The following is a 27,497-nucleotide window of genomic DNA, read 5'->3' as shown; positions in this document are numbered from 1 at the left end:
GTGGAGGAAAACCCGAGTCGACAAGAGGGTCGGGGGTTAGGCCCGGCGCGACCCAAATATTGTTCTTTTCACCAGAGCAATGGACACAACACTGAAGACTGTTATACTAAATAGGGAAGGCCTGACAGCCCAGGGATCCGGACCGGACGGAACAGTGCTAAAAGAAGTGATTCACGATGAGAATACCACCCTCCATCCTGGAGAAATCGAGACCGGAGCACCGTGCGGGGAGATCTGGACCAAAGTCCCATACAAAGAAGACGAGATCTAGCCCCCAGGAGCCGCAACCCAGTTTATGAAAGTCAAGACTATTCCCGGAGGGATAGTGCAAGTCCCGAAAGGAGAAGAGCTACAAACCCTCAGAAATGGGGCCTACACCAGGAGAGGTCGATGAGAGAAAAACCTCCCCTAGGGGAAATCAACACCATAGCTGGAGGATATGCTGGAGGAGCGACTTCCTCGGCTCGGAAGGCCCACGTGAGAAAGGCCAGGTACGGAGAAGTGTTCTCCACCCAACGAACGCACCCCAGAGACCCTTCCAGGGGACATTTGATAACGTTAAGTGAAGAAGACGGGGAGGGGCTGTTTAGATCTCATGACAACGCACTAGTAGTAACAGCGCAGATAGCCAACTACCGAACTAGCAGGATATTGATCGACAATGGCAGTTTCGCAGACATCCTCTTTTGGGAAGCCTTCAACAGGATGGGAATTTCCCCCGATCGATTACGGCCAACCCTGACTCCCCTTAGAGGCTTCACAGGGGAAGCCATCCAGCCGGCCGGTGCGATTGCCCTGTCGATACTAGCAGGCACAACCCCCAAGACTGCGTCCCTCATGGTAGACTTCCTGGTGGTCAAAGCTCATTCCTCATACAACGTAATACTTGGGAGACCATCATTGAACCAAATGAGGGCCGTCACCTCCACGTACCATTTGAAAGTGAAATTTCCAACCGGAAGCGGGGTGGGGGAGATGCGAGGTGAACAACAGACTGCAAGAGACTGCTACACCAAGGAGATGAAGTTAAAAGCAATAATCGTGCAGACTTTAGAAGTGATCTCCGAGTGGGCCGCCGAATCAGAGCCGCCCGCTCAAGCAAGACAGGAACAAGAGGGGGAACACCAAGAGACACGGATACGAATGAGTCCGGGAGAGGCAACACAGCCATCACCCCCAACAGCAATGGAGCTAGACCACGAAATGAGGGATGAGGAAACGCTGAGACAAGCAGAGCCCAACGAACCCTTGGTTTTGGTATCGATGGATTCTGAGGACCCAGAGCGGACTGTACGAATGGGGTTTAGAATGCCCAAAGAATTAAGCCAGTCTATGAGACAGCTGTTGCAGGAACATCGCGATGTCTTTGCTTGGTGCCACAAAGAAATAACGGGATTTGATGGGTCAGTGATGGAGCACCGGCTGTGCGAGAATTCTGATGCAAAGAGAGTCAAGCAGAAGCGCCGTAGTTTCAGTGCAGAGAAGTACACGGCCATAGCTGAGGAAGTGGAACGCCTCCTGGCCGTAGGCTCCATTCGAGAGGTTTACTATCCCGAATGTCTCTCTAATGTCGTATTGGTCAAAAAGGCGAGTGGGAAATGGAGGATGTGTGTTGATTTCACTGACCTGAACAAAGCATGCCCAAAGGACAGTTTTCCTCTCCCAAGGATTGATTTGATAGTCGATTCGACGGCAGGGCACTCGCTGCTCAGTTTCATGGATGCATACTCTGGCTACAACCAGATAAGGATGGACCCTGATGATGAAGAGAAAATGGCATTCATCACCAATAGAGGACTCTACTATTACACAGCGATGCCTTTCGGTTTGAAGAACGCGGGAGCAACATACCAACATTTGGTCAACATGATGTTTAAGAACCAGATCGGGAGAAATATGGAAGTCTACGTAGACGATCTTCTAGTCAAGAGCAAAAAGGCCGAGCAGCATCTCAACGATCTTCGCGAAGCCTTTGTGGTGCTGAGAAAGTACAAGATGAAGCTCAATCCGCATAAATGCGCCTTTGGGGTGGAGTCAGGAAAGTTCCTAGGCTTCAGGTTTCAAACCGAGGGATCGAAGCTAATCCTGAAAAGATTAAGCCCATCATGGACATGCCTTAGCTGAGGAGCATCAACAAAGTCCCGAAGCTGACAGGAAGGATAGCCGCCTTGGGCCGTTTCATCGCCAGATCGACCAACAGATGTCTCCCTTTCTTTAGTGTCCTTTGGAAAGCGCGAGAATGGGATGGGGACTCCGACAGAGCCTTCAACGAATTAAAAAAGTACCTGGCTCACCTGCCGCTGCTCAACCAAACCACCCTAGGAGAGAGCCTGACGGTGTACCTAGTGGTGACACCTAGTGCGATATCCTCTATGTTGACTCGAACCGAGGCTGGAGTCCAACAGCCGGTCTATTACATTAGCAGAGCTTTCCGAGGCGCCGAGGCCAGGTATCCCCGAACGGAAATGCTTGCTTTTGCGTTAGTGATAGCCGCCAAACGATTGAGGCCCTACTTTCAAGCCCACCCAATGAAGGTCTAGACTGATGTCCCCCTGAGGAAGATATTACAAAAACCCGATGTTTCAAGCCGAATGACTGGCTGGGCAATCGAGTTAAGCGAATTCAAAATCGAATACCTCCCCCGAACGTCGGTGAAAGGACAAGTACTGGCGAATTTTGTAGTCGAATACTCGAATTTTCCCGAAGAAGCGGTTGTTGCACCACGGGGCAAGCCGTGGCAGGTCTATGTCGACGGCTCGTCTTGTCAAAAGGGCGGCGGAGCAGGAGTACACATAGTAACGAATTCGGGTGAGAGATTCGACTACGCTCTCAAGCTCGGATTCAAGGTCACCAACAATGAAACAAAATATGAAGCGCTCCTGTCAGGATTGACGATTGCCAGATCCCTTGGCGCCATAGAAGTTGAAGTGAAAGCCGACTCATAGATAGTGGTGGGGCAGGTGACAAGGCAGTTCCTCACAAAGGGAGAAAATCTGAAGAGATATCTGCAACGAGTTGGCAAGGAACGGGACCTTTTCCAATATTCTACATCGATCAGATCCCTAGAGGGGAGAACCGGGAAGCGGTTCGGTTGGCTAAGGCAGCTTTGGGGCAAGAGGAAGTCCCACTCCCAGACCACGTGGTCGCCCGAACCATTGACCTAGCTGCAGTGGGAATTAGGGTGTCGACTATCGGGGCCCATTCACCCCCGGAATGGGACACAGACGTCTTGAGGTTCCTTTAAAAGGGAATCCTGCTAGACGATCGGGAGGAAGCCCGAAAGTTTAGAAACCGAGTAGCCCGATTCACGCTGGTAGAGGGAATTCTGTATAGAAGAGGCTACGCTGAGCCTCTATTAAGGTGCATCTCCAGCGAGCAGGCACAGTACGTATTGGCCGAGATCCATGAAGGGGTGTGCAGCAGTCACACGAACGGAAGGGCTTTGGCAATGCGAACGGTTCGGGCGGGATACTATTGGCCTAATGCCCACAAAGATGCTGACGAATTCGCCCGAAAGTGCCTTAAGTGCCAGGAAAATTCCCCCATACCTCGTTGTCCCCTGCAGAGCTTACTTCAGTCACAGCCCTATGGCCCTTCGCCCAATTGGGGGTTGGACCTTGTGGGGCCCCTCCCAACGGGCAAGGGAGGGGTGAAATTCGTCATGGTGGCAGTGGATTACTTTACCAAGTGGGTAGAGGCGGAAGCTCTAGCAACAATCACAGCTCGGGCAATAACGAATTTCCTCTGGAAATCCATAATCTGTCGTTTCGGTATCCCCCAAAGTCTCATCTCTGACAACGGACGATAATTTGACTGTTCACACTACTGAGAATGGTGCACGGAGCTCAAGATCAAGGTCAAAGACTCCTCTCCGGGACACTCGCAGGCCAATGGACAGGTAGAATCAACCAATAAGACACTACTCAACATCTTAAAAAAGAAACTGGGGGCATAAAAAGGAGAATGGGCTGAAGAGCTCCCGAGCACGTTGTGGGCTTACCAAACGTCAGTAAGGACCCCAACCGGAGAAACGCCTTTCTCTCTGTTCTATGGAGTGGATGCCGTAATACCGGCAGAAGTAGCCATACCCATGTACAGGGTGCAGCAGTATGATCCAGACCGGAATAACGAGTGATTGAGGAAGAGCCTGGATTTCCTGGAAGAAAGAAGGGAGGATGCCGCGAGCCGAGCGGTAACCAACAAACGAAAAGTCGAGTCGTACTTCAACAAAAGAGTCCGACCTCATAACTTTAAAGTAGGGGACATGGTCTTAAAGCAGACGGGAGTCACAACTCAAGATGGGGGGAAGCTGGGCCCCAAGTGGGAAGGACCATACCCGGTGGTGGCGGCGACCGGAAGACCCGGATCATACAGGCTGAAAGACCATGAAGGGAACGAGCTGTCATACCTATGGAACGCGGAGCATTTGAGGAAGTACTTTGTATGAAAATGGCACGAGCTGAGCTCGAATGTATGTAAAACTACTACTAGTTAAAGGTTTAGTGAACTAACTGTGAAATGTAGCGTTGTTGTGTTCCCCCCTTAAATGATACAAGTGCCAACCCACGAAGCACAAAGCGCAGTCCGAATGACTTGCCGAGCTTCGTGCCCAAAAGAAAGGAAGCACCGCGTTGGTAAGAGAACAAGGCACATCAGGACCTGCTAACCTACAAGTACCAACCCACGAAGCACAAAGCGCAGTCTAAATGACTTGCCGAGATTCGTGCTCAAAAGAAAGGAAGCATTGCGTTGGTAAGGGAGCAAGGCCCCTCGGGACCTGCTAACCTACAAGTGCCAACCCACGAAGCACAAAATGCAGTCCAAATGACTTGCCGAGTTTCGTGCCCAAAAGAAAGGAAGCACTGCGTTGGTAAGGGAGCAGGGCCCCTCAGGACCTGCTAACCTACAAGTGCCAACCCACGAAGCACAAAACGCAGTCCGAATGACTTGTCAAGCTTCGTGTCCAAAAGAAAGGAAGCACCACGTTGGTAAGGGAGCAGGGCCCTTCGGGACTTGCTAACCTACAAGTGCCAACCCACGAAGCACAAAGCGCAATCTCAATGACTTGCCGAGCTTCATGCCCAAAAGAAAGGAAGCAACGCGTTGGTAAAGGAGCAGGGTCGGGGCCCTGCTAACCTACAAGTGTCAACCCACGAAGTACAAAACACAATCTGAATGACTTGCCAAGCTCCATGCTAAGGAGCAGGGAGAGGTGCACCCGAGAAGGAAGTACTAGGAGCGAGCCGTGGGCTTCATCCTTGTGACAACAACCCCCAAGGAAAAAGCAAAGGAAAAACAAGATATAAGGTGCCACAAAGAAGGAGCTAGACAAGGTTCTTTATATACATACATCCCGAACAAGAGTCAGAAGTAGAATCCCTACATAAAAAAAAAAGGATAAAAAAAAAAAGAGCCAACTACGAAGTGGCTATAAAAAGTAAACATGGTAGCCCTAGGAGGAGGGACACTCAGCAGATTCAGCAAAGTACATCCCTCTTCTGTGGGCGAGCAGCTGAGCGGCATATGACTAGAGGTCTCCCGGTAACGAACTGGGATTCAAGGTTGTAACCGGGAGACGGCAGCAGCGTGGGTAACAGCATATCGAAGGGCAGGCAATGGCCAAGGCAGAGCACCCTCCCCCACCGACATCTGTTTTCGCCTTCGTCAGCCGCGACAGCCACGCCACCACCTTGACCGAACACTGTCCAGAACCTGTGGGATGCAGGTTTTGGTTCAAATGCTCACGGAGACTGACCCCCGTAAGCAAGAGGGCAGGAACAAGTGAGGCGTGATAAGCAAGAAGGCAGGAGCAAGAGAAGTCTGGAGTTCGCCATGTTTCCAGCAGCCAAACTCCCTCCAACAGCATCTCAAACACTAGGACCAAACACATCTGCCTCCCTTAAACGGCAAAAAGGGGCAATGGGGGAGGTGATAGTGGAACAACAAAGACAATGAAGGGGATTCAAGGTTGTAACCGGGAGACGACAGCAGCGTGGGTAACAGCATATCGAAGGGTAGGCAATGGCCAAGGCAGAGCACCCTCCCCACCGACATCTGTTTTCGCCTTCGTCAGTCGCGACAGCCACGCCACCACCTTGACCGAACACTGTCCAGAACCTGTGGGATGCAGGTTCTGGTTCAAATGTTCACGGAGACTGACCCCCGTAAGCAAGAGGGCAGGAACAAGTGAGGTGTGATAAGCAAGAGGGTAGGAGCAAGAGACGTCTGGAGTTCGACATGTTTCCAGCAGCCAAACTCTCTCCAACAGCATCTCGAACACTAGGACCAAACACATCCGCCTCCCTTAAACGGCAAAAAGGGGCAATGGGGGAGGTGATAGTGGAACAACAAAGACAATGAAGGGGATTCAAGGTTGTAACCGGGAGACGGCAGCAACGTGGGTAACAGCATATCGAAGGGCAGGCAATGGCCAAGGCAGAGCACCCTCCCCACCGACATCTGTTTTCACCTTCGTCAGCCGCGACAGCCACGCCACCACCTTGACCGAACACCGTCCAGAACCTGTGGGATGCAGGTTCTGGTTCAAATGCTCACGGAGATTGACCCCGTAAGCAAGAGGGCAGGAACAAGTGAGGCGTGATAAGCAAGAGGGCAGGAGCAAGAGACGTCTGGAGTTCGCCATGTTTCCAGCAGCCAAACTCCCTCCAACAACATCTCGAACACTAGGACCAAACACATCTGCCTCCCTTAAACGGCAAAAAGGGGGCAATGGGGGAGGTGATAGTGGAACAACAAAGACAATGAAGGGGAGAAGACAAGGCCGGATATGTACTAGTAAGAGATGAGTACGTCCCCTCTTTATAGCAGGAAACGGTTCGGGGTAAACCTGGGGCCCACGACACCTAATGGCCCTCCCCAGCTCCCACGTATCCATGGGAATCCCAAGATTCGCCCACGCGTCCCATATAAGACTCAAATCCCTAGGAACGGTCATTAAGGAGAAATAAATGTGGAGAATCTTGGTCAACATGTGAGCAGTACAAAGAGGGTGACAGATGAGGAAGCCAAGTACGAAACTTGGGTCACGAGTGTAATAAAGGCTCCTGGAGCAGTTGACTATAGTTGGGCGACACTTGGACCAGACAAAGAAATAGGGGTGTCGGTGGAGAGCAACCCCCGGACAGCCATCAGAACGACATTAGGTTCAGCCGCCCACGTGTGTACGGAGTACAACGAGCGGCCCGGTAGACGCTAGGTGGAAAGCAGTCGCTACTCGGACAGAGTCACGATTGGGGTTTGAAGTTTAAGAACTTTCTAACGAGGACTTAAGTAGGCCACCACGCCATGGGACCCCTGCGGTGCACTTTCCAGCTAAAATAAAAGGCTCCTGGGGAACTTCACTCTGCATTTAGTAGATAAATCCCTGCTTAAGGCCTCTGCCGAGGCGAGCTGTGCGGTGATTACCTTGCAAGGGTATTCACCCAAGCAAGGGAGCCCAATGCATTCCTCGGCCCAAAGGAACTTAACGACTAGAAGCTATAAGGTACACTACAAAAAACCACAAAAACAGAAAGTAAGAAAAATGTCTAAGGAGGAGGACTTCTGAAGGCCAAAGGCATCTCCTTCACGCCCCAAGTCAGCATCTTCTCGTAAGCCTTCACGTCCGGCGTCACTTCCCGCAGGTTCAAAGTGCGGAGGTCGGTTCCAGGGTTCTGCAGAAGCAGCCCTCGCAAAAGCTCAAGGCCGTCCCAGTACCCGTTGATCCAGGCCTGATTGCGGAGGGCAGGGGCCCTCCTCGCTGTGATTCCAGCAGGACCGCGCGGTCTTGCGCGGCGTTCAAAGAGTTCTCCATACTGGAGACAGAGGTGAGGATCAGGGCCTTCACATCCACGGATTTAAGCAGTCCCATATAGTGGTGGAACATGCAAACCCGAGCTTGTGTGGCCCATTTCTTTTCGGCCTCCAGTGTCTCAGTTGTCCCCTCGCTTTGGCCAAGGGCCACTTGGGCAAACTCCAGCTCACGTTCCAGCTCAGCCACGCGCTTCTGCTCATCCTCCAGGGCGTTAGTCGCAAAGTTTTAAAAATCGTTTCGTACCGGCCGGTACGACCGATATTTGCCGTACCGGCCCAGTGGCCGGTACAGATACTACCTGTATTTCGTACCGGCTTAAATATCGACCGTTTCGGCCTAAATTTCGGCCTGTACCGGCCTAAATGTCAGTCTTCATTTTTTTTTTCCATTTTTTCAAACTACAAGTTCATTTTTTGACCCCCAATTTAGACTAGACTATTTATAATTTATATATATGTATGTATTTATATATAATTTATTCATATATAAACTATTATTTTAGAATATAATTGTTATATATATTTATATATATAATTTATCATATATCGACTATCCAGAAACGGTACGGTACCGGTACCGAAATATTTCGTTCTAGTGCCTTGACCGGTACGCCATCCAGTACGGTATTCAAAACATTGGTTAGTCGCGTCGACGTTCCTCTCCAAGGCCACCCTCACAGACTCCAACTTGCTTTCCAGTAAGGAGAATGAGGAGAAAAGCGGTCGTCTAAAGAGAAACTCACGTGGGCGAAGAGCGATTGGAATTTCTGGAAGTACGATTCGAAAAACGTTGTCCGGGCCCTGGTGTGGCCAGATCCCGAACCTAGCAACGCCCCTGGCTCGGAAGAAGAAGGGGGGAAGGGGCAACAAAATGAACGGTCGCCAGATTAAAGTGGCGTCGCAGAATTCGAAGAGGCGCCTCGATAGCGGGAAGACGGCACGACGTTATCACGGCACTTGCGCTAAAAACGAATCAACGCCAGGATGATAGAAGGGATTTTTAAATTTTTAGCCCACAAGTGTGCTAAAAATTCGTAGGATACTGTGGTGGGAAGAAAATCGTTACCTTAGGCCCAAGAAAGCAGAAAGGGCTTGTTGCAGGGGTTAGGCCAGCCATAGGGCCCAACCCAGTCACCAAAGCCCAGACAAGGCCTAAGCCAACGCCAAGGCAGGGGATCCGGGTCGGGCTGGGTATTCAGAGGGAGAGAAGAAAGGAGGACTGTGGATGACGTTGTCAAAAAGATAGAACATCGAACAGAGGCCATGTCGCATTTAATGCGGCCCAGAACAGAGGTCACATCGCATTTAATGCGGCCTAGAGCAGGGGCCATGTCGCATTAAATGCCTCCCAGAGCGCAAGGTGTGTGGCATTAAATGCAGCCCAAGACCAGAATAGTGCGCAAAGAAGGCTGGGCGTTATCGCCACTCAGTAGGGAAACAAAGAGTAAGCCGCTTGGTAAAACAGCTCGTGGGGCAAAATGTCCTGCGCAACACGAAATCCAGCCACAGGGAATCCTAAACGGTAACTAAAAATAAGGGGCAGCCCAACGACAAAAGGGGTAATGTGAAAAATACTCTCTTTATCTCTCTCTCTAGCCTTACTTCCTCAAGTACTGACTCAAGTTTTGGAGGATTAACGGACCTCAAGGTCGCTTCTCCGTTTTTGACTCTGCAGGATTGAGCTTGTGAACCGGGGGCGAGGAGTTGCCCAGGCCCGCAAAACACAACATCAACAGGAAGTTTAATAGAAACTTACTTTGCACATCAAGTTTCCAGTCTCCTTCAAACTTTTATTAGATCGGAAGGCTGAAGAGACGACTTCGCGCTCAAGCACTTAAAAATGGTTTAATACTTAACAAAATATTCATAGGGGATTGCCAAAGTGAAGCCCAACAACCTAGGCCAGGTTGGAATTTAAACCCTAACCCATCAAGGGGAAGTTGGAGGGTGTACTCAATGCCCTTCACTTGAAATGGAGAGTCATTTTAATGTCATTTTTACTTCAGAATGTCAGAACTGACTGAGCATGCAAAACAAAGAGCAAATTATTTTGATCAATGTTATGTGGTTCTTCTAACTTGTATGATCAAGGAGAGTCTTTGTTCCAAAGTTCAGAATTTGCCAATGTTCATCATTCCAAATCCTCCTCTACCTATGCAAGACAAAGAAAAGTTACTTGGAACCATGTGGTTTTATAACAGGAGATATGTCCTGTTGGTGAGTTACAGGATGAAAAGCTTAACCCAATTCTGGAAAATGATAGGCATACAACATTTTTTACAACCTTCTGTACAACCTATTATTACTTTTGTAGTATCTTCATCAAGGAGAATGGCCATTCGACGATAAGTTACAACTCTAACAACACTGGTTGCTAGAATAAGCCACAGAGTAAGAGCTGCTCTCACACCTGCATATCTATCACCAAAGTCTACTATCTAAACTTTTGTAGTATCATAACCATTTGTATTTGCATTTGCATCACTAACCTCAAAAAGATGTCGATCTACTTTCTCGCAATGGACCAAATACTTCGTTTCAGGATTTCAATTTAGTAAACCAATGTAATGCATATATTCAGTGTAAAAACATCTTACTACTACAAAAATATATTGTCTGAAGCTTATGATTTTCAGCTCACACCACACTATACCACACAATATAGCAAATTGGGAGTCTTTCCTCCCAATGACGGTGAGATCCCAATAGCCAGGCGAGTTAAAGTAGGCTTGATAATGTAATATTTATTTTATACATATATTGTGAATGGAATGTACACATACAAACAACAACAAAACAAAACAAGAGAGCAGCAGCAGCTGGAGTGTGAAACAGGACCGGAGACACAACACTTAAAATACTCAGAAAAAAACCATATCACAAGCTTGTCTAAAATACACCTGGAGTACCAGAAGTGTAAGCTTCAAGCAACACCCCCCTTCAAAGCTCTATCCAATCTCGTTTCAAATGGGGTAGAGTGCCAATTCACTCTCTTATCCTGCATACACATCCATAAATATAATCAGAACCACACCATTAACTAATACAAAATCCCCAAAAGCCTTACTTACACATGTACCTCTCTGTACTTGCTGGTCGTGTTTGGTATTCCTTTGTAGGAAGAGGCAGAACCAGAATCCTTGGCAGGGACAGTGTTGTGACTCCAGTAGGTCCCAACTGTGCCTATTATGGGCATCTCATCGGGACTTCGACTCGGAGACCTCTTTGGTGAAGAAGAAGCAGAAAATTGCTTGAGTTCTTCAACAGTTAATGCTCCTAAAATCGGTCTATCGTCTTGACACCTTGAAGAATTTGATCCATGTAACATGCTTTTCTCGGGCGAAATGGTATTAAGACAGTTTGTGTTAGTCTTATTGACAGGAGTAGTCTCGGATGAAACCAACCAGTTTGAAAGGCTTGCATCAACTGTTATTTCTTGGTTCGACTTTTTAGATTGATCAGTTTTCAACCTGAAACTGAATGATAATTCCTCAAAACTTTGATCCGTACCCAATGGAACACAGGATTCTTGATTCGAGACAAAATTCTCTTTCTGAGGTTTCAATGGTTGCCCCCCTTTAGCCTTAACAACTTTCCATTGTGTAAGATTTTCTACTGGGTTCAGCACCGGATGGACATAAACACTCCTATCTCGAGCATATGGGTTAGACCCAATTGGCTTTACTTCCCCATCTCGCAAAGCACATATTGGCATAGGACTTTCAACCTCCTCGGTAAATATATGAGCTGCAGAAATTGTTCTCCTTGATTTCACAATTCTATCATCGTCATCATCCCCGTATAAACCGTTATCCTCGATTCCACTGTTATCATCGTCATAATCACAATCAAGATCACCATCCTCATTGTCTGGTTCTTCGTATTCATCATCGCTGTCCCTGCAATTTTGGTACCTATAATTTGGTGGATAAGATCCTGAGCCTGACGTGATCGAGCTATCTTCCGAAGAGGACTTAGATTGGTTTGATTTTGCTACATTTTCCTCCCCTTCCTTCCCACCTCCTTCACTCTCCAATGAAAAATCCTGACTATCATCACATGAAACATGTTCATAGGTTTTGACCTTGGAGTCAAATGTTACTTTCTTTCTGGCCCTGAAGCTCAACTCTTCCTCAACCTCATCCCTACGACCAAACACATCAGAATTTATATCAACAATGAAAAAATAATTATATTTTCTTATCCAATAGTAACCAATTGGAAAGCAGTAAAACCCAAACAGGTGTAGAATTTGATAACCAACCGGATTTGTAGAATTTGTGGAACTGGGGTGGTGATGGGATTTTGGGAGGCGCCCTGCGTCAAAGAAACAGTAGATTGCACAGGTTTGCAACTTACAGTTCTCTGCAACAAATTTCAGAACTTAATTCAAATTCTTTTATTCACTAAAACAACAATCAACTTAAAGATCCCTTTGGCTGCTGGGATAACGTGGGAAATTAGAAAGAAACCAGGTTTTAAATCGTCAAGAAACTGCGCGTTAAGATTCAAAAGAGCAACATAAATGGCCCGTCCTTTTTGAAGAAAAAAAAAAAAAGGGGGTTAAGGCAGAGCCTAGACGACGCAGGAACCAAAGCTTGAATATTAAAACAATTATCAATTGAAGCTCTGTTCGGCTGCTTAGAAAACCTAAGAAATAAGAAAGAAAACCAAAAATCGAAACTTCAAAAAACTGGCCAATACATACTCCACTGTTTTTAACTTTATTAACTTGACTATCGGAGCCTTATCACGAAAAAAGCAACAACAGAAACAGAAATGAAAGGAACAAAAAAGCTGCAAAATGCGGATGCCCTTGTTTCTTTCTTTTCAGGCATATTCTGAGGAACTAAACACAAAAGATTCAACGAAAACAGTAAACGGAAACCGTAATCAGAGCTGGAAAAACAAAACTTACTTGGTGATCACGAGGCCGAACCTTGTTCCGGCTCTGTTTCCTTCGTTTCCTCCCATCTTTAGAGGAACCAAAACAAGCAAGAAAGCAACCCATTTGAAAAAAATCTACTTCCTCTCCCAAGGATTGGCTAAACGGGCTTTTATATTCGCGCAGGGAAGGATCTTTGGCTACTGAGTTTTCATTGTCTCCAAGAAGCAGAGAGAAAGAGGAAGGGGAGTAGGGAATCGGGAATCGGGATAGACTCGTAGGGCGAGTGTGATTTTATTTTATTATTGGAAAAAAAGAAGGAAGTGACCGTTGGTAACCGAAGGGGCGGTAGGGACAAAACGGTCTTTAGGGATTTGAAACCAGTGAGAGAGGCAAAGCTTTTTCTAGGAATTGTCTTTTTTTGTCTTTTATTTTATTATTATTGGGAGAAAGTGACCGTTGAGGCTTAGGATTCCTGATTGTGATCACTTCACAGCCTGTAAAATATGGATTTTTTTTTTTTTCTAGACGTTAAATTCAGTAAAATAAAATTATTGATTTATATTTTTTTTTCTTCCTCTTTACTTGCATTTTACAAAATAAAACTTACAATTACCTTGGCATACTTTCTTGTGATTGTCAAATAATTTCGTAATATTTATATAAACAATATTAATCTTGAAAATTTACTGTTAAGTTAAGAATATTACTGATAAAGGTAGGGGTGAAAACTGACCCTTTCGGCACAGTTTTTGGACAAAATCGATGCTGACCGATGCTTAAGTTTTGGAAAAGAAAATCGGCCGAAATCGGTCGATGGGGAGGAGAAATGCCAACGCCGGCCGATGCTTCATTTCTATGGCGGTTCACGGTTGGTTCTCAAACCGAGCTTCGTCTAAGAGAGTAAAGACTAGAGAGAGAGAGTTGCAGAGGAGAGAGACAGAGAGAGAGAGAGAGAGAGAGAGAGATGATGAGAACTGAGACGCGAGGAAGAAGACGAATTGATATCAAAACTTTTTCTTTTTAATACGTTATGAATAAAATAACGCAGTTTAGTTTAATACTAAACGATGTTGTTTCAATTGTGTTTAAAACATAACTATAGGATCAAAACGACGCCGTTCCACTTAACTTAAGTAGAACGGCATCGTTTTGAGTACAAAATATATATAAAAAAAATCAATTTCTTTAGTCGGCCGGTTCAGCGGTTCGAACCAAGTTCGAACCAATGCCAAACTGGCCGATATCGATTTTCTCAATTTTTTATCGCACACCGACCGGTTCTCCACCGGTTTCAGCCTGTTCTGAGATCAGTGGGCCGATTTGAGTCGATCCCGGCCGATTCTTCGATTTGTTGTACAGCCCTAGATAAAGGTGGGCAGCAGAGTCCTGCCCCCGTTCTCCCTACCCCCGCATGGTGGGGTGGGCAACCCCGCATTTCTCCCTCCCCGCACTTATATATTTTATTATATATATTTATACTATACATATTTATAAATATTTATTATTTGTACTATATATAAATATCGTAATATGTATTAAGTAAAACTTTTATTTAATATTTTATCTAAGCATTAGTGTAGTAGGTGATCCTTTTATAAATTGCCAAAGTAATACAAGAGTCCCGCATTGTTTAAGTGTGAAACTTGAATTATGAAGAAAATTTATAAAATAGTCACCCTACTATACTATAACTTATACAAAATATGTACTTGTAAATTTAAAAATACATAAATTTTAAATTATAGTTATATTTACAAATATAAATTTAAAATTTGAGTCCAAAATGTATTTTTTTATCACTTTTAAACTTAAAAATAATTTTTAAATCTAGTGGACTATAATCAATTATTGAAGTATGCGGGAGGTGGGAGGATGCAGGAGTAAGGGGCAGTGATGAAAACCCCACCCCTGGTCCATGCAGAGCTTGGGGCGGGGAGGGGGCTACCCCACACCGTATAGTGCGGGTAGCACCCCTAATCGCCGTCATGCATACTCTGAGACTATCTAATAATCATTTTTCACTTCTTCCTTAAATCTTTAATTATTAAAAGATATTTAAATCTTAAAATAAATCTACTTACAAACATGGTTATTGACACATCAAATATGTCGAGATTGCCATGAGTCTGCTACAACAATTAACATAAAAGATATTTGTATTTCGAAGTTTTTATGATTGACATGACCACGATAAGCGGTGTGTTTATAGGCATTCTAGTCTTCTAGATTAAAAAAAAAAAAAAAGTGAAAATTATTATTTTTAAATAATATTTTCTTTACTTTTTTTAATTGAAAAATAGTATTTTGTCATTTTACCATGATAACCTTGTTATTTTTAGGAAAAAAATGGATTACCCGAATTAATATTTAAGGGGTGAATGCAAAGCAGTACTTTTAAAAGAGTTTTGTGTATTTCTAAATCGACTATTGTCAAAACAATAGCAATGCGTATGTAATTATTTTGAGTAATATTATATGTGTAATTATAATTTTATTTACTGTTTTACATACAATATTCATTTTATTAGTTTTTTTTTTTGAAATTGTTACATGTATTTATAATTTTACTTACAACATTCATTTTGTTAGTTTTTTTTTTAAATTAATTTCAAATATCATGATTTTCAGTATATCAATAATTAAGATGTGAAAAAATAAATTTTTTATAATTTTTTTCAAAACATTTAATATTTTCTAATTATTTTATAGAAATAATTTACAAACTTTTAGAATATGCAAACATTTCACACTCTTTTTGAAGAACAAAGGAAAAACCTGAATCCTACCTAAAAATCTAACTTTTTCACGACGGTCCCTATTTTTTGTTAAAAGGGTGTACTAAAGTTGTATATCTTGAAAGTGTATTTAACATTATTTATAATCTATTTTATAATCAAATGATACGTGCTACTTCATCAAAAATATTATTAAATTTCTAATATGATTTGAGTTTTAAGTAAGTAAAACTATATGATTATTTCAGGTAGTTTTAAATTACTCTATTTTTTTATTTCAAAATGATTATATCATTCTCTAAAACTATATGTAACATTAATTTTATATAAATCCAATTATACATTAGATTTAGGCTGCATTTGATTTTCAAATTTAATTGAATTTAGTTGAGTTCAGTCTAATTTTAAACTAAGTTTAACATCTAAATACTCAACTCTCAAATTATTAAACTCATCACAACTCAAAATCTTCTTATACGCGAGACTCACAATCTTTTTCAACTATCTTTATATATGGAACTTACAATTTTTTTCAATTTCTCATAAAAAGTATTAAACTCATCTTAATATTTAAATACTTGTTTAGATGAATCTCACATAATTTTATCTACTATTCAACTCACTATTATTTATAAAAAACTCAGCTCAATATTCAAACAAAACCTTAAAATAGAAATGAAGAATGATCTTATATGTATAAAGTATAATTGGGAACAACCGAAATTATAAACATAATAAAGGACTAAAAAGATTTCTTCATTTTTTCAGATGCCTAACTCGGCGTCGTTTTCAATCAAAACCCTAACCATCCCTTCCCTCCCCGATTGAGTCGGAGGAAGAGAGAGAGAGAGAGAGAGAGAGCGATGGATTCGGACGAAGGAAAGGTTTTCATAGGAGGAATAGCGTGGGACACGACCGAGGACACTCTGAGAGACTACTTCGGCCAGTATGGCCAGGTCTCCCAGGCCGTCATCATGCGCGACAAGCCCACCGGCCGCCCTCGTGGCTTCGGCTTCGTCGTCTTCTCCGACCCTTCCGTCCTCGACAGTGTACTCCAGGATGGACACACCATCGATGGCCGTACGGTCAGCAGCCTCTCAACTCGAACAACTTCTTTCACATTGATTTCTTTGCTTTCTTTCCCTTTATTTGTCTGCTAATTTTTTCTTTTTAATTTCTGGGGCTTGTTTATCGTTTTTTTCAAGTCGAGTGGTGTGGTGTGTCCTAGTTTTAATTGGCTGTGAATTTATATTGAAATATTTTGGTTTTCTGGGATTTTGTCTGGTTACTGCTTAGATTTCACTGCTTTATTTCGTTCTCTCTTTGGTGTATAGTGCTCTATAGCATTTGCTTTCATGTTAATTTCGATTGGTTTTTGTAGGATGTAATATTAGTTGCTTTTTTTTTCCTCTGTTTATTGGATATAACGCATGGTTTTCAGTATTTGTATGTGATGCTTGGCTGTTACGGAGTTTAGGTTTCTGGGGCTTGATCGGAGTTGTGTTTCGTTTAACAAAACCATAGTTCGTATTTTTTTCTATAAAAAACGTTCGTAATATTTCCTGTGGCAATAAAAAAAAAAACTAAAAGCATATCACCCCATTGTTAAGTGACTCCATTAAAGGCTAATAGAATATTCCGTTTCCATGGTTTGAGGGGAGAACTTTTTGCACTTCCTTGAGTTTGTGAATTTGTGGTCACTGCAATGAATATTACTAGCACCTTCTCCTTGTATTGTTTTTCTCTATCAGAAATGCCCATCTCTCAAAGAAAAATACGCTTATATATTATATATATATAATTGGTTAGTTATTCATATTTATTTTTATAAGAAGATATTTTATTGACATAGAAATAGGCATGGCCCATGTACATAGGAAGTATACATGCGATTACACCTAGTTAGGAACTAGAAATGGTTACAAGGAAATCATGGAAGTTTAGACCATTTAAGTCTATAGCAATGGCCCACATAAATAAAGTCTTCTAGGGAAAAAAAAAAAAAAAAATCTTAAAACTCTTCCAAGGAGCGCTCACGATCCTCGAAATTTCTATCTGTTCTTTCATTCCAGACGCACCAAAGTAGACAAATGGGATCCATCTTCCACACAGCTGCAATCTGTGGTATCCCCATGATCCCTCCCAACTAGCTAGTAGATCAACCACCCTCCCCGGTATAACCCATACTAATCTCAGTTTGCTGAAAAAGTAATTCCATATGGCCCCTGCAAACTCACAATGTAGAAGTAAATGATCCACTGTTTCACCGCTATTTCTGCACATACAACACCAGCCAATGAGGATAAGCCCATGTTTCCTTAGATTGTCAATGGTCATAATCTTCCCTAGGGATGCTGTCCAAACAAAAAAAGCAGCCTTAGGAGGTGCTTTACTCCGCCAAATGCTCTTCCCAAGAACGTGATTACTAACTTGAGTAGTGAGAGCCTCATAGAAAGAGCATACAGAAAATTTTCTTTTATGGAAGGCAGCCACACCAACTTATCCACCACTATATCAATAGGTCCAATGGTGTATAGCAAGTTAAAGATTCTGAAAATAGAGAGATAAGCATCCTTAAGAGCTGTATCTCCAACCCAAACATCATGCCAAAAATTGATTCTATTGCCATCCCCCATACACAGCCTAGTGTGGCTAGAGAAAGACCACCAACCTTTCTGGATATGCGTCCATACCCCACTCCATATGCCCCCCTAATTTCATTAGAGCACCAACCCCTCCTTATACTCCCATACTTAGTATCAATCACCCCCTTCCATAATGCTTCCCTCTCATAATTATATCTCCACAACCATTTCCCAAGAAGAGCCTTATAGAAGGCCCTCAAATTGCGAACCCCTAACCCACCACCCCTCATTGGAGCGCACACCTTGTCCCACCCAACTAAGTGAAACTTAAACTCGTCGCCAAGTCCACTCCACAGAAAATCTCGTTGGAGCTTCTCAATCCGAAAGGCAACACTAGTTGGGAGAGGAAATAATGACAAAAAATATGTGGGAAGGTTTGAGAGGGTACTCTTTATTAAGATAATCCCACCCCCTTTAGACAAATACAACCTTTTCCACCTTGCCAGCCTTCACTCTATCTTCTCCTCATCCCAAATAGTCTTGGCTTTGAATGATATTCATATACCCTTGCAAAGAGATAAAATCTCTGTTTTGGTTAATTTACAAAAGAACTGTCCATATTTTAACATAAATTCTTTTTGCATGGTATTTAGTTTCCCTCGATCCTTGTATGTGTACGAACAAATATTTTTATGTTTGTCTTTCAATTGTGTTTATTATGTCTTATAGTTGTTTAAATTTCATTTGGCTACACAGGTGGAGGTAAAAAGGGCTTTATCAAGAGAAGAACAGCAGACTTCCTCTAGAACTGGAAATTTTAATGCTGGCAGAGCCTCTGGAGAGGGAGGAAATTTTAAGACCAAAAAGATATTTGTTGGAGGGTTGCCTTCCAACCTGACAGAAGATGAGTTTCGTCAGTATTTTGAAAGTTATGGACAAGTAACTGATGTGGTAATCATGTATGACCAGAATACTCAACGGCCTCGTGGTTTTGGTTTCATATCGTTTGAAACTGAGGATGCAGTTGATAGAGTTCTTCGCAAGACGTTCCATGACTTGAGTGGTAAAGCAGTTGAGGTAAAACGAGCCCTTCCGAAAGATGCAAATCCTGGTGGTGGGGCACGGGGTGGGGGCTATCAAGGTTATACTGCCTCTGGTGCAAATTCAAATACATTTGATAGTCGGACAGATGGCAGTAGATATATGCAGCCTCAAACTACTGCAGGTGGTTTCCCACCGTACCCTGGCTATGGTGGACCTGGCTATGGTTATGGTGGTTATGGCAGTTATGGTGTTGGTGGTTATGGAAGTGCAAGCACTGGATTTGGCGGTCCTACAGGGGCATATGGCAACCCAAATGCCCCTAATGCTAGTTATGGAAGTGGGGCGCCTGGTGGGTTTAAAAATACTTGGAGTGGCCAGCCTTCTCCTGGGTATGGCATTTCAGGCTATGGTGGGAATGCAGGGTATGGAACTGCAGCTTCTTGGAATTCTCCAGGTAATGTTGGTTTCATTTCTGCCCCACGGGGTCAATCTCCAAGTGGGGCTTCTGGGTATGGGAATCAAGTTTATGGATACAGTAATTATGGTGGAAGTGATAATCCTTATTCTGGTGGGTATGGGGCTGCAGGAGGGCGTGGTGGAAGTGCCCCAAGTAGCAATGTTGGTGCTGGTGGAGCAGAGCAACAGGGGATGGGTGGTGGCTACATGGGTGGTGGCTATGGTGACACAAATGGAACTTCAGGGTACTCCAATGCAGGATGGAGATCGGACCCTTCACAGGCCACTGGCGGTTATGGGGCTGGCTATGGTGGAACTCTGTCCAGGCAGGCTTAACACTAGTGATCCAGTGATTTGGTTTTCTATCAAACGAACAGTTATGGAAAGAGTTTGTACTTCCCCGCTTGTAACACTGTAGAAAAAAGGATGGTCACAGAACATGGATGGGTTGGATCACTTTATTATTCTCAGGTTTGATTGCTCTATTTCCCTAGTAGTAGGCAGTAGCACCTCTGTTGTTGTTTTATTGTGACAAGAAGTTTTTGGTAGTAGTAATTAATATTTGTCCTTTTACCTTTATATGAGGAAGATTTGAAGTTTCCTTGTAGTGGGTATGAGCAGTTCCTATTTTGTTGGCCTTTTTTTTCTCATTGTGAATCTGAAAAGTGTTAAGATTAGTACCTATCAAAAAAAGTATTAAGATTAGTGTTTTTTTAAAAAATTTCCTCCATCGGTCACCCCCCATCCCGCCAAAATCTATACGTTCTTTTATGTACTACCGTCAAATGTCTCAAGTGTTCCTTGCCTTTCTTGCCACTCCCCAGCCTCTCTCTTACATATGGTTAATTGAGCAATTGACTCTACAGCTCATTTTGTCCCCTTTTTATGATTCTCAATTCTATTGCCAATAGTTTCTTATTATCGAATGTCCACTAGGAGAATGTACGTTGAACCTTTTTTACGAGTTATTTTGTGATTGAGTTTGTTACAACCAAGAGAATGCCCCAGTCACATTTAAGTTATAACCCTGAAAGATGTTTATTTGAAGTTCCCCAAAATCACTAATAATTAAAGTCCAGTTTCTTTTTTCTTTCTTTTTTTTGTTTTTTTTTTTTTTTTGTTTTTATATATATTTTTTATGTCGGTGAACCTCTCCAATGCAGGGCCTTTTGAACCCACTCTTATAGAGTAAACTCTGGTCCGTATACCGCACCCTCGGAAGTTTCCACACGGGACTCATAATTAAAGTCCAGTTTCACCTAGTAAGTAGCTAATACGGGACTCATGAATACCTTTGTAACTCACTCATTCTATGTGAGCTTTTCTTTTTTTCCAATGTGAAACTGGGTGTTACAAACTTCTCTGAAATTACTAGGTCTGATACCATATCTAACGATCTAAATTGTGTTGATACGAGTGCTGATCAATACTCGAGAATTTATATTGGGCCGTGCTGATGTGAGTGCTGTTTTACAATCTTCTATTTTTGTTTTGTGGTTTGTCTTTTTATTCAATGACAAGTCTACGAACTTAAGCTATAAGCTCTTCGGCCAAATTCAAATGGGTTTGATCGGAGAATTTTTGGACAGCCTGTGGAGTAGTTGAAATTGAACCATATATCCATCTTCACTAGAGACAATAGTGTCTAATATTTTGAACTCCCATCAAATATCTTTGTCAATATCCCACTTGCACTCTCGACAAAGTCAGATTAAGGATCTCCAAAACCCAGGTTCAAAAGAGGTTGCCAAAATGCCACTCCTACTAGAATATCTCAAGTTCTCATCGCAAAAGAAGCCAAGGTTACATTCAAAGCTGAAGCCACTTTGACACGAAAAGTTAACTGTTTGTAGAAAAATCTCAAGTCTTCACTATTAAGGCCATTGACCAATTGTGCTTCTTCCTCCTCTTCACAACCCCTCATGAGTTTTCCTTATCAACAAGGCATTGCCAAAGTGATACGTGTGGGTTAGCATTCGAGGGAGCTAATTGGTGCACTGCATCTATCTACTTCGATCACCATCGAAAGCCCATTTTCGTGGGGTCAATGATATGTGTGTTTCTTTGATTGGCTAATAATCATCCTTAACATAATACAAAACTAGATACATATGTGGTCTGCATATATAGATGTTCATCAGCCTTGACATGTCAAATAATGCAGGAGTTTCAAAATTTTCGGACCCATTAGAGCTTTCTTTCTTTCTTATTGGTTCCTTGGGGGCGGATCTAACAAGATGAAATGTCTGTATTGCTTATTGTCTTCATTTACAAGCCTTGTCTCTATCAGGTTCTTGCTTAGTACTACTGTCTTTATAATTAGTACTGATCTTCTTTGCCTCTTGAAGATTTTAGTTTTCAAGAAAAGCACACGAGTAGACTAGCTTGATTTTCTAGAATTTGTATATGAAATTTCTATAACTTGGGTTTAGAAGGAAAAATGATCTACCAAATAATTACTTTTAAGGTTTTTCTATATATAAGGAAGTTAAAAGGATGTTCAAATACTTTAATATATCATGGTGCTTTCCAAAAAAAATATACATTCACTTTAAAATTTACGAAATGAGCTGTTGTTAGTGAGGTTATACAAAAGATAAGTGTTACAGCTACAAAAAGATTCTACAAAATTAAACCTATAAACTAATATGCCTTTATATGATACGTTAGATTTACTTTACAATAAAAATAACTTTACAATTTAACATCTCATATTAAGTCACGTCGTTTGTGAATTTGCTTTTATGAAATCTTTTTGTGGTTAAAACATTTCTTCGTACGAAAATAAAGTCCACAAATAGAGCTTCAAATGTGACTACGTGTACTCCATAAGCTTTGTGCATATATATACCTTAAACAGGAGGAAGATTTAAAATTGCATAGGATCAGTCACTCTTGGAATTGAAATTTAATCAATGATTCCATATGTTGGAATTTCCTATCCATCATTATATATATGGAACCACATGAAAATCATCTAAGAGGCACCCATCATGTCCCCTATTTCCCCAACCAACATATATATTTTATTTCATTTCTATAATATTTAATGCCCATCATCTAATTAAGATGCATGCCATTTTTCATACCATGTGAACATGTACTAATACTAACGTCAGCTCAGGATTTTCAGCTTCTAATATATAGTATTACTTATGGGGCCTATGAAAATCAAATACAATACACAATACATGATGGCAAATATGCAACATGTGATTCTGAAAAAAATTAAAGATAAATAAAAGAAATAAAAAGCATGTGATTCAGAAAGACTTATCGCTTACGTGCAGAATTAATTTCAAATATGAATTCTATGCATCAACTATTATTCACTTTCACACCTCACATTTATAACTTTTTTTTTCATAGAATGAGAGGGTGTTTTTCATAAGGTGTGGGTCGGGATGCGAGGTGCAGAATAGTGAATAGTAGCTGATGAAAAAAATTTTCATTTTCAAGTACTTTTTTTTTTTCATTTTCAAATACTTGATTTAGTTGAAAATTAACCCATTAAATATAAAACTTTCTAGCTCATCATGATCATCTCTTCGGGCATGACGATCGAGGTCCTTCTAACTATTGATCATAACTTGTTCGATATTTCCGAGGCAAATATCATCGCAAAAAATAAAAGTGCAGAACAAAACAAGAGAGGTAGATATAGATGTATACTACTTGGCTATATATACACACTTGATAATTCCTATAGTACCATATCTGTAGGAAAATTAAAAATTATTATAATTTCCAAAAAAAAAAAAAGGAACAAAAATAGAAAAGGGAAGAGAGATGATGAGGAAAGCAAATGGAAAAATCTATTGTTTTGGAGGTGCATGGTAATTATAAAGGAAGAGACCTTGCTACCAAAACTTTATAAAAAGCCAGCTTTAAACTCACATGATCTCAAACAAGACACTAATGATGGCAACGGTAGAAGAGAAAGGCTTTGCAGATGGAAGAGACGATTACACACAAGATGGGACTGTAGATCTCAAAGGTAGACCTGTTTTAAGATCAAAGAGTGGAGGATGGAAAGCTTGTTCCTTCATTGTAGGTAATCATCTAATTGCCTACGTTTCTTTATCAGTAATAGTACTAGTAGTACTACTGCATGCCTTTTAACCCTTCGGTTGAGCGAGTCTTCATCAATATATAGCCTTTCCATCTCAGTAGTACTACTTTTGTATATAATATATTATATTAAACCAGCTAGCTAGGCCAAACTCCCGGACAGTACGTGGTTGAATGAACGTGAATATTTGGATATGGTAACTCTATCTTTCATGTACGTATATATGTGTTAAGAGGAAGAAGAAGGGGAGGAAGGAAGGAAGGAAGGAACTAGAATATCAGAGCTTCTGTTAATCCTGGCCAAACCTTTGAGACACCAACGATCATATATGATATATATATATATATATAACATCGCAACCAAGCACAGATTAGTTTGCTTGGAAAACATGATCTGAGATGCTATATATATTAACGAACCATGCTCATGTTAATCATATGAAGTCTTTCTGACTACTTCCATCCTGTTTTCACTTCGAATAACTGATCATCTGCATAAATCTCCTCCAGTACTGCTTAATTCATCTATATATAAAGTGTTCGATGTTTTCACATCATGAGTTCTAACCTTCTTTCTTCAGCTTCTTTGTTCCCTAATGGGATATACATGCATATATATATGTTTTTGTTTGTAGGATATGAAGTCTTTGAGAGGATGGCATATTATGGGATAGCATCAAACCTAGTGCTATATTTGACAAAAGAGCTCCATGAAGGCACTGTAAAATCTTCAAACAATGTCACCAACTGGGTTGGTACTGTATGGATGACACCCATTTTAGGTGCATACATCGCAGATACTTTTCTTGGCCGATACTGGACTTTCGTCATTGCTTCAGCAATTTATCTCGTGGTAATTATTTATTATTATATTAATAAATTAAGTACACTCTCTATTATATCCACACACACACACACACACATATAGATATATATATATATATATATATTTTTTCCAATTAATTAATGTCCCTTTTTTTTGTTGTGAATTTAATATATGGAGGAGTAGATGAGACACATTAAATTCAAAAGCAGATCATGCTAAGATTTTCTTGGCACTTGTTCATATATATATATATATATATATATGCCATCAACCATGCATAATCGAACACGTACCTGATCTGATTATCTGGTTATGGTTCAAAGGAAGAAGAACCACAAGAATTCTGATTATGATCTGTTTGATTAAAGTTTAACAAGCTGACTTAATTGTGATAAGCACATCGAGATCATGCATCTCGTACCTGTCATTATATATATAAACTTGCGGTATCGATTTACCAGTAAATTTTAATTTTTAAAAGTAGGATATTGCATGTCAAGTATATATATGGTCCTTTTCTTCCCAGGATCTCTCCCTTCTACACATATATATAGTAGCTAGGAAAAACAAGATAATTAATTAGGAAGTACTAATTCTAAAACATTAGAAAAAAAAATTAATCTATTATTTAATTATGTGATATAAATTAGTGATATAATTAATAATTCCTGTAATGGTAAATATATAGGGAATGTTCCTCTTAACCCTAGCAGTCTCAGTGCCAGCATTAAGACCACCATCTTGTGGCCATGGTGTTAAAGAAGAAGATTGCACTAAAACGGCGTCATCTTTGCAAGTGGGTATTTTCTATTGTGCCTTGTATATAATAGCTGTTGGGACAGGTGGAACCAAACCCAACATTTCAACCATGGGGGCAGATCAGTTTGATGACTTTGATACCAAGGAAAGGACTCAAAAGCTCTCCTTCTTTAATTGGTGGATGTTTAGCATTTTCTTTGGCACTCTCTTCTCCAACACTTTTCTGATATACATACAAGACAATGTGGGGTGGAGCCTTGGTTATGGCCTCCCAACAATTGGGCTCTTGGTTTCAGTTTTGGTTTTCTTGGTAGGCACTCCATTTTATAGGCACAAAGTTCCTTCAGAGAGTCCTACAACTAAAATAGTCAAAGCTCTTGTGGCTGCAATAAGGAAATGGCAGGTTCCTGTCCCCAATGACCCAAAAGAGCTTCATGAGCTGAGCTTGGAAGATTACTCCAAAAATGGGAAATTCAGAATTGAGTACACCCCTCTCTTAAGGTTAATTCTCTATACGTCACCATATCACTTTTATACTGCCTCGTTTATTTTCACAATTCCTCTCATTTCATCTAATTATTACAATTTTTCTAAATTTTCATACAAAATAAAATAAACAATTCAATTTTTTCAAATTTCAAAGCAAAAATAATATTAAAAAATATATTCTAACAATATTTTATTCAACTTTTAACTTCAACTCATCTGCGAAAACAAACGAGGCTAATTTTTTGTTCCCAATTTTAGTTTCTTCAGAACGGCAAACAGCCAATTACCAGGAAAGAATATTGAAAAATGATAGCATTTTAGGAGAAAGCCTTCATCATTTTTAGCTTAGGCCCGGTTTGTATTCGCGACCCATCTCAACACATCTCAACTCATCTCACTACTATTCATCAACTTTAACTCACAAATCTCACTACTATTCACAACTCATCTCACTACTATTCACAACACATCTCAACTCATCTTCAAATTCAAACGACACCTTAATGTTTGGGATAAAATATAAGAAATATTTAACCTATCATAAAAAAATGTTAATGAAGTAGAAACTTGTGTATTTTCAAGAATTGGATTGACCAAAGTAGTTCCCATGTTAAACAAACGTACGAACAACAATGCAAAGAGAACTAAACTACTTGCAAGCAACCTTTGTGGTTCTCCTCCATTTCCGGCCACCTCAGTCGCATTGCATTGCCTGCAGATTCCTTGACAAAGCAGCAGTAAAGAAAGGGTCAAGCTCACCATGGCTGCTATGCCCAGTGACCCAAGTAGAAGAAACCAAGCAAATGGTGAAAATGATTCCTATTTTGATTGCGACTTTCGTACCAAGCGCCGTAATAGCCCAAGTAGGTACACTTTTCATCAAACAAGGCACCACCCTGGACAGGAGCGTTGGTCCTAATTTCAAAATCCCACCAGCATGCCTCACAGCTTTTGTAACCATCTTCATGCTGCTCAGCATTCCAATCTATGACCGCTACTTTGTCCCAACAGTAAGGCGCTACACGAAGAACCCTAGAGGAATTACATTGCTGCAGAGACTAGGGATTGGCCTTGTGTTGCATGTCATTATCATGGTCACAGCTTGCTTGGCTGAGAGAAAGAGACTCAGTGTTGCAAGAGAAAATCACATGTTTGACAAACATGATACAGTTCCCCTTACTATTTTCATTCTCCTCCCTCAGTATGCATTGACAGGGGTTGCTGATGCCTTTGTGGAAGTTGCAAAGTTGGAGTTTTTCTATGATCAAGCTCCAGAAGGCATGAAAAGCCTAGGTACCTCATATTTCACTAGCAGCTTGGGGATTGGACACTTTCTCAGTAGTTTTCTTTTAACAACAGTTTCTGATATCACAAAGAGAAATGGCCACAAGGGTTGGATTTTGGACAATATAAATGTCTCTCATTTAGACTACTATTATGGTTTCCTGGCAATCCTGAGCTTTCTCAACCTCTTCTTTTTTCTGCTCGTCGCAAGGTTGTTTGTTTATAATAATGACGTGACAGAATCCGAGAGGGGCTTGGCAATGGAAGCTTCAGTACCGAGCAAAGCTTCATCTCAAGATAATGAAGTCTTGAAGAAAGGAATAAGCTGATAAAAGTGTTTGTATATTGCTTGCTTTTCACAATTAAATACAATCCATTACAAGGGTACCTTACAGAAGTTTTACCCGCAAGGCTAGCTAGTGACTTCTACACATACATACATACATACATACATATATATATATATATATATATATATTATATAGACTTGGGACAACAATTACTTTTCCCTTTTTTCATGCATAGCCATCACGAAAATAAGGTTACAT

At 41.5% G+C, this 27,497-nt stretch overlaps 4 protein-coding genes across 7 annotated transcripts; 3 read left to right on the top strand and 1 right to left on the bottom strand.

Moving 5' to 3' along the window:
- The first annotated feature begins 390 nt into the window (after positions 1 to 390).
- LOC121249525 lies at positions 391 to 1,214 on the top strand. Its single transcript, XM_041148228.1, has 2 exons — positions 391 to 982; positions 1,048 to 1,214. The coding sequence occupies exons 1-2, from the start codon at positions 391 to 393 to the stop codon at positions 1,212 to 1,214; spliced, it is 759 nt and encodes a 252-aa protein (XP_041004162.1).
- Positions 1,215 to 10,536: 9,322 nt separating this feature from the next.
- Positions 10,537 to 13,009, bottom strand: LOC121250807. Of its 3 annotated transcripts, none has more exons than XM_041150029.1 (4): positions 12,731 to 13,009; positions 12,077 to 12,177; positions 10,884 to 11,957; positions 10,537 to 10,810 (listed from the first exon to the last, which is right to left on the bottom strand). In XM_041150029.1, the coding sequence occupies exons 1-4, from the start codon at positions 12,821 to 12,823 to the stop codon at positions 10,798 to 10,800; spliced, it is 1,281 nt and encodes a 426-aa protein (XP_041005963.1). In that variant the 5' UTR covers positions 12,824 to 13,009; the 3' UTR covers positions 10,537 to 10,797. The 3 variants fall into 3 exon arrangements, with proteins under 3 accessions (XP_041005963.1, XP_041005962.1, XP_041005961.1); XM_041150028.1 differs by having other exon boundaries at positions 10,892 to 11,957; positions 12,077 to 12,129; XM_041150027.1 differs by having other exon boundaries at positions 10,892 to 11,957; positions 12,731 to 13,007.
- A 3,179-nt stretch (positions 13,010 to 16,188) lies between these two features.
- LOC121250178 (heterogeneous nuclear ribonucleoprotein 1-like) lies at positions 16,189 to 20,099 on the top strand. The gene is made up of 2 exons (XM_041149171.1): positions 16,189 to 16,520; positions 18,777 to 20,099. Exons 1-2 carry the CDS (start codon positions 16,299 to 16,301, stop codon positions 19,854 to 19,856), a joined length of 1,302 nt encoding a protein of 433 aa, XP_041005105.1. The 5' UTR covers positions 16,189 to 16,298; the 3' UTR covers positions 19,857 to 20,099.
- A 3,339-nt stretch (positions 20,100 to 23,438) lies between these two features.
- LOC121248669 (protein NRT1/ PTR FAMILY 5.2-like) lies at positions 23,439 to 27,359 on the top strand. Of its 2 annotated transcripts, none has more exons than XM_041147209.1 (4): positions 23,439 to 23,574; positions 24,227 to 24,444; positions 25,106 to 25,677; positions 26,384 to 27,359. In XM_041147209.1, exons 1-4 carry the CDS (start codon positions 23,439 to 23,441, stop codon positions 27,276 to 27,278), a joined length of 1,821 nt encoding a protein of 606 aa, XP_041003143.1. In that variant the 3' UTR covers positions 27,279 to 27,359. The 2 variants fall into 2 exon arrangements, with proteins under 2 accessions (XP_041003143.1, XP_041003144.1); XM_041147210.1 differs by having other exon boundaries at positions 23,448 to 23,570.
- The last annotated feature ends 138 nt before the right edge of the window (positions 27,360 to 27,497 follow it).

Source organism: Juglans microcarpa x Juglans regia, chromosome 2D (assembly GCF_004785595.1).
Source record: "Juglans microcarpa x Juglans regia isolate MS1-56 chromosome 2D, Jm3101_v1.0, whole genome shotgun sequence".
Lineage (NCBI taxonomy): Eukaryota > Viridiplantae > Streptophyta > Magnoliopsida > Fagales > Juglandaceae > Juglans > Juglans microcarpa x Juglans regia.
This window is presented reverse-complemented; position numbering and strand designations above follow the sequence as displayed.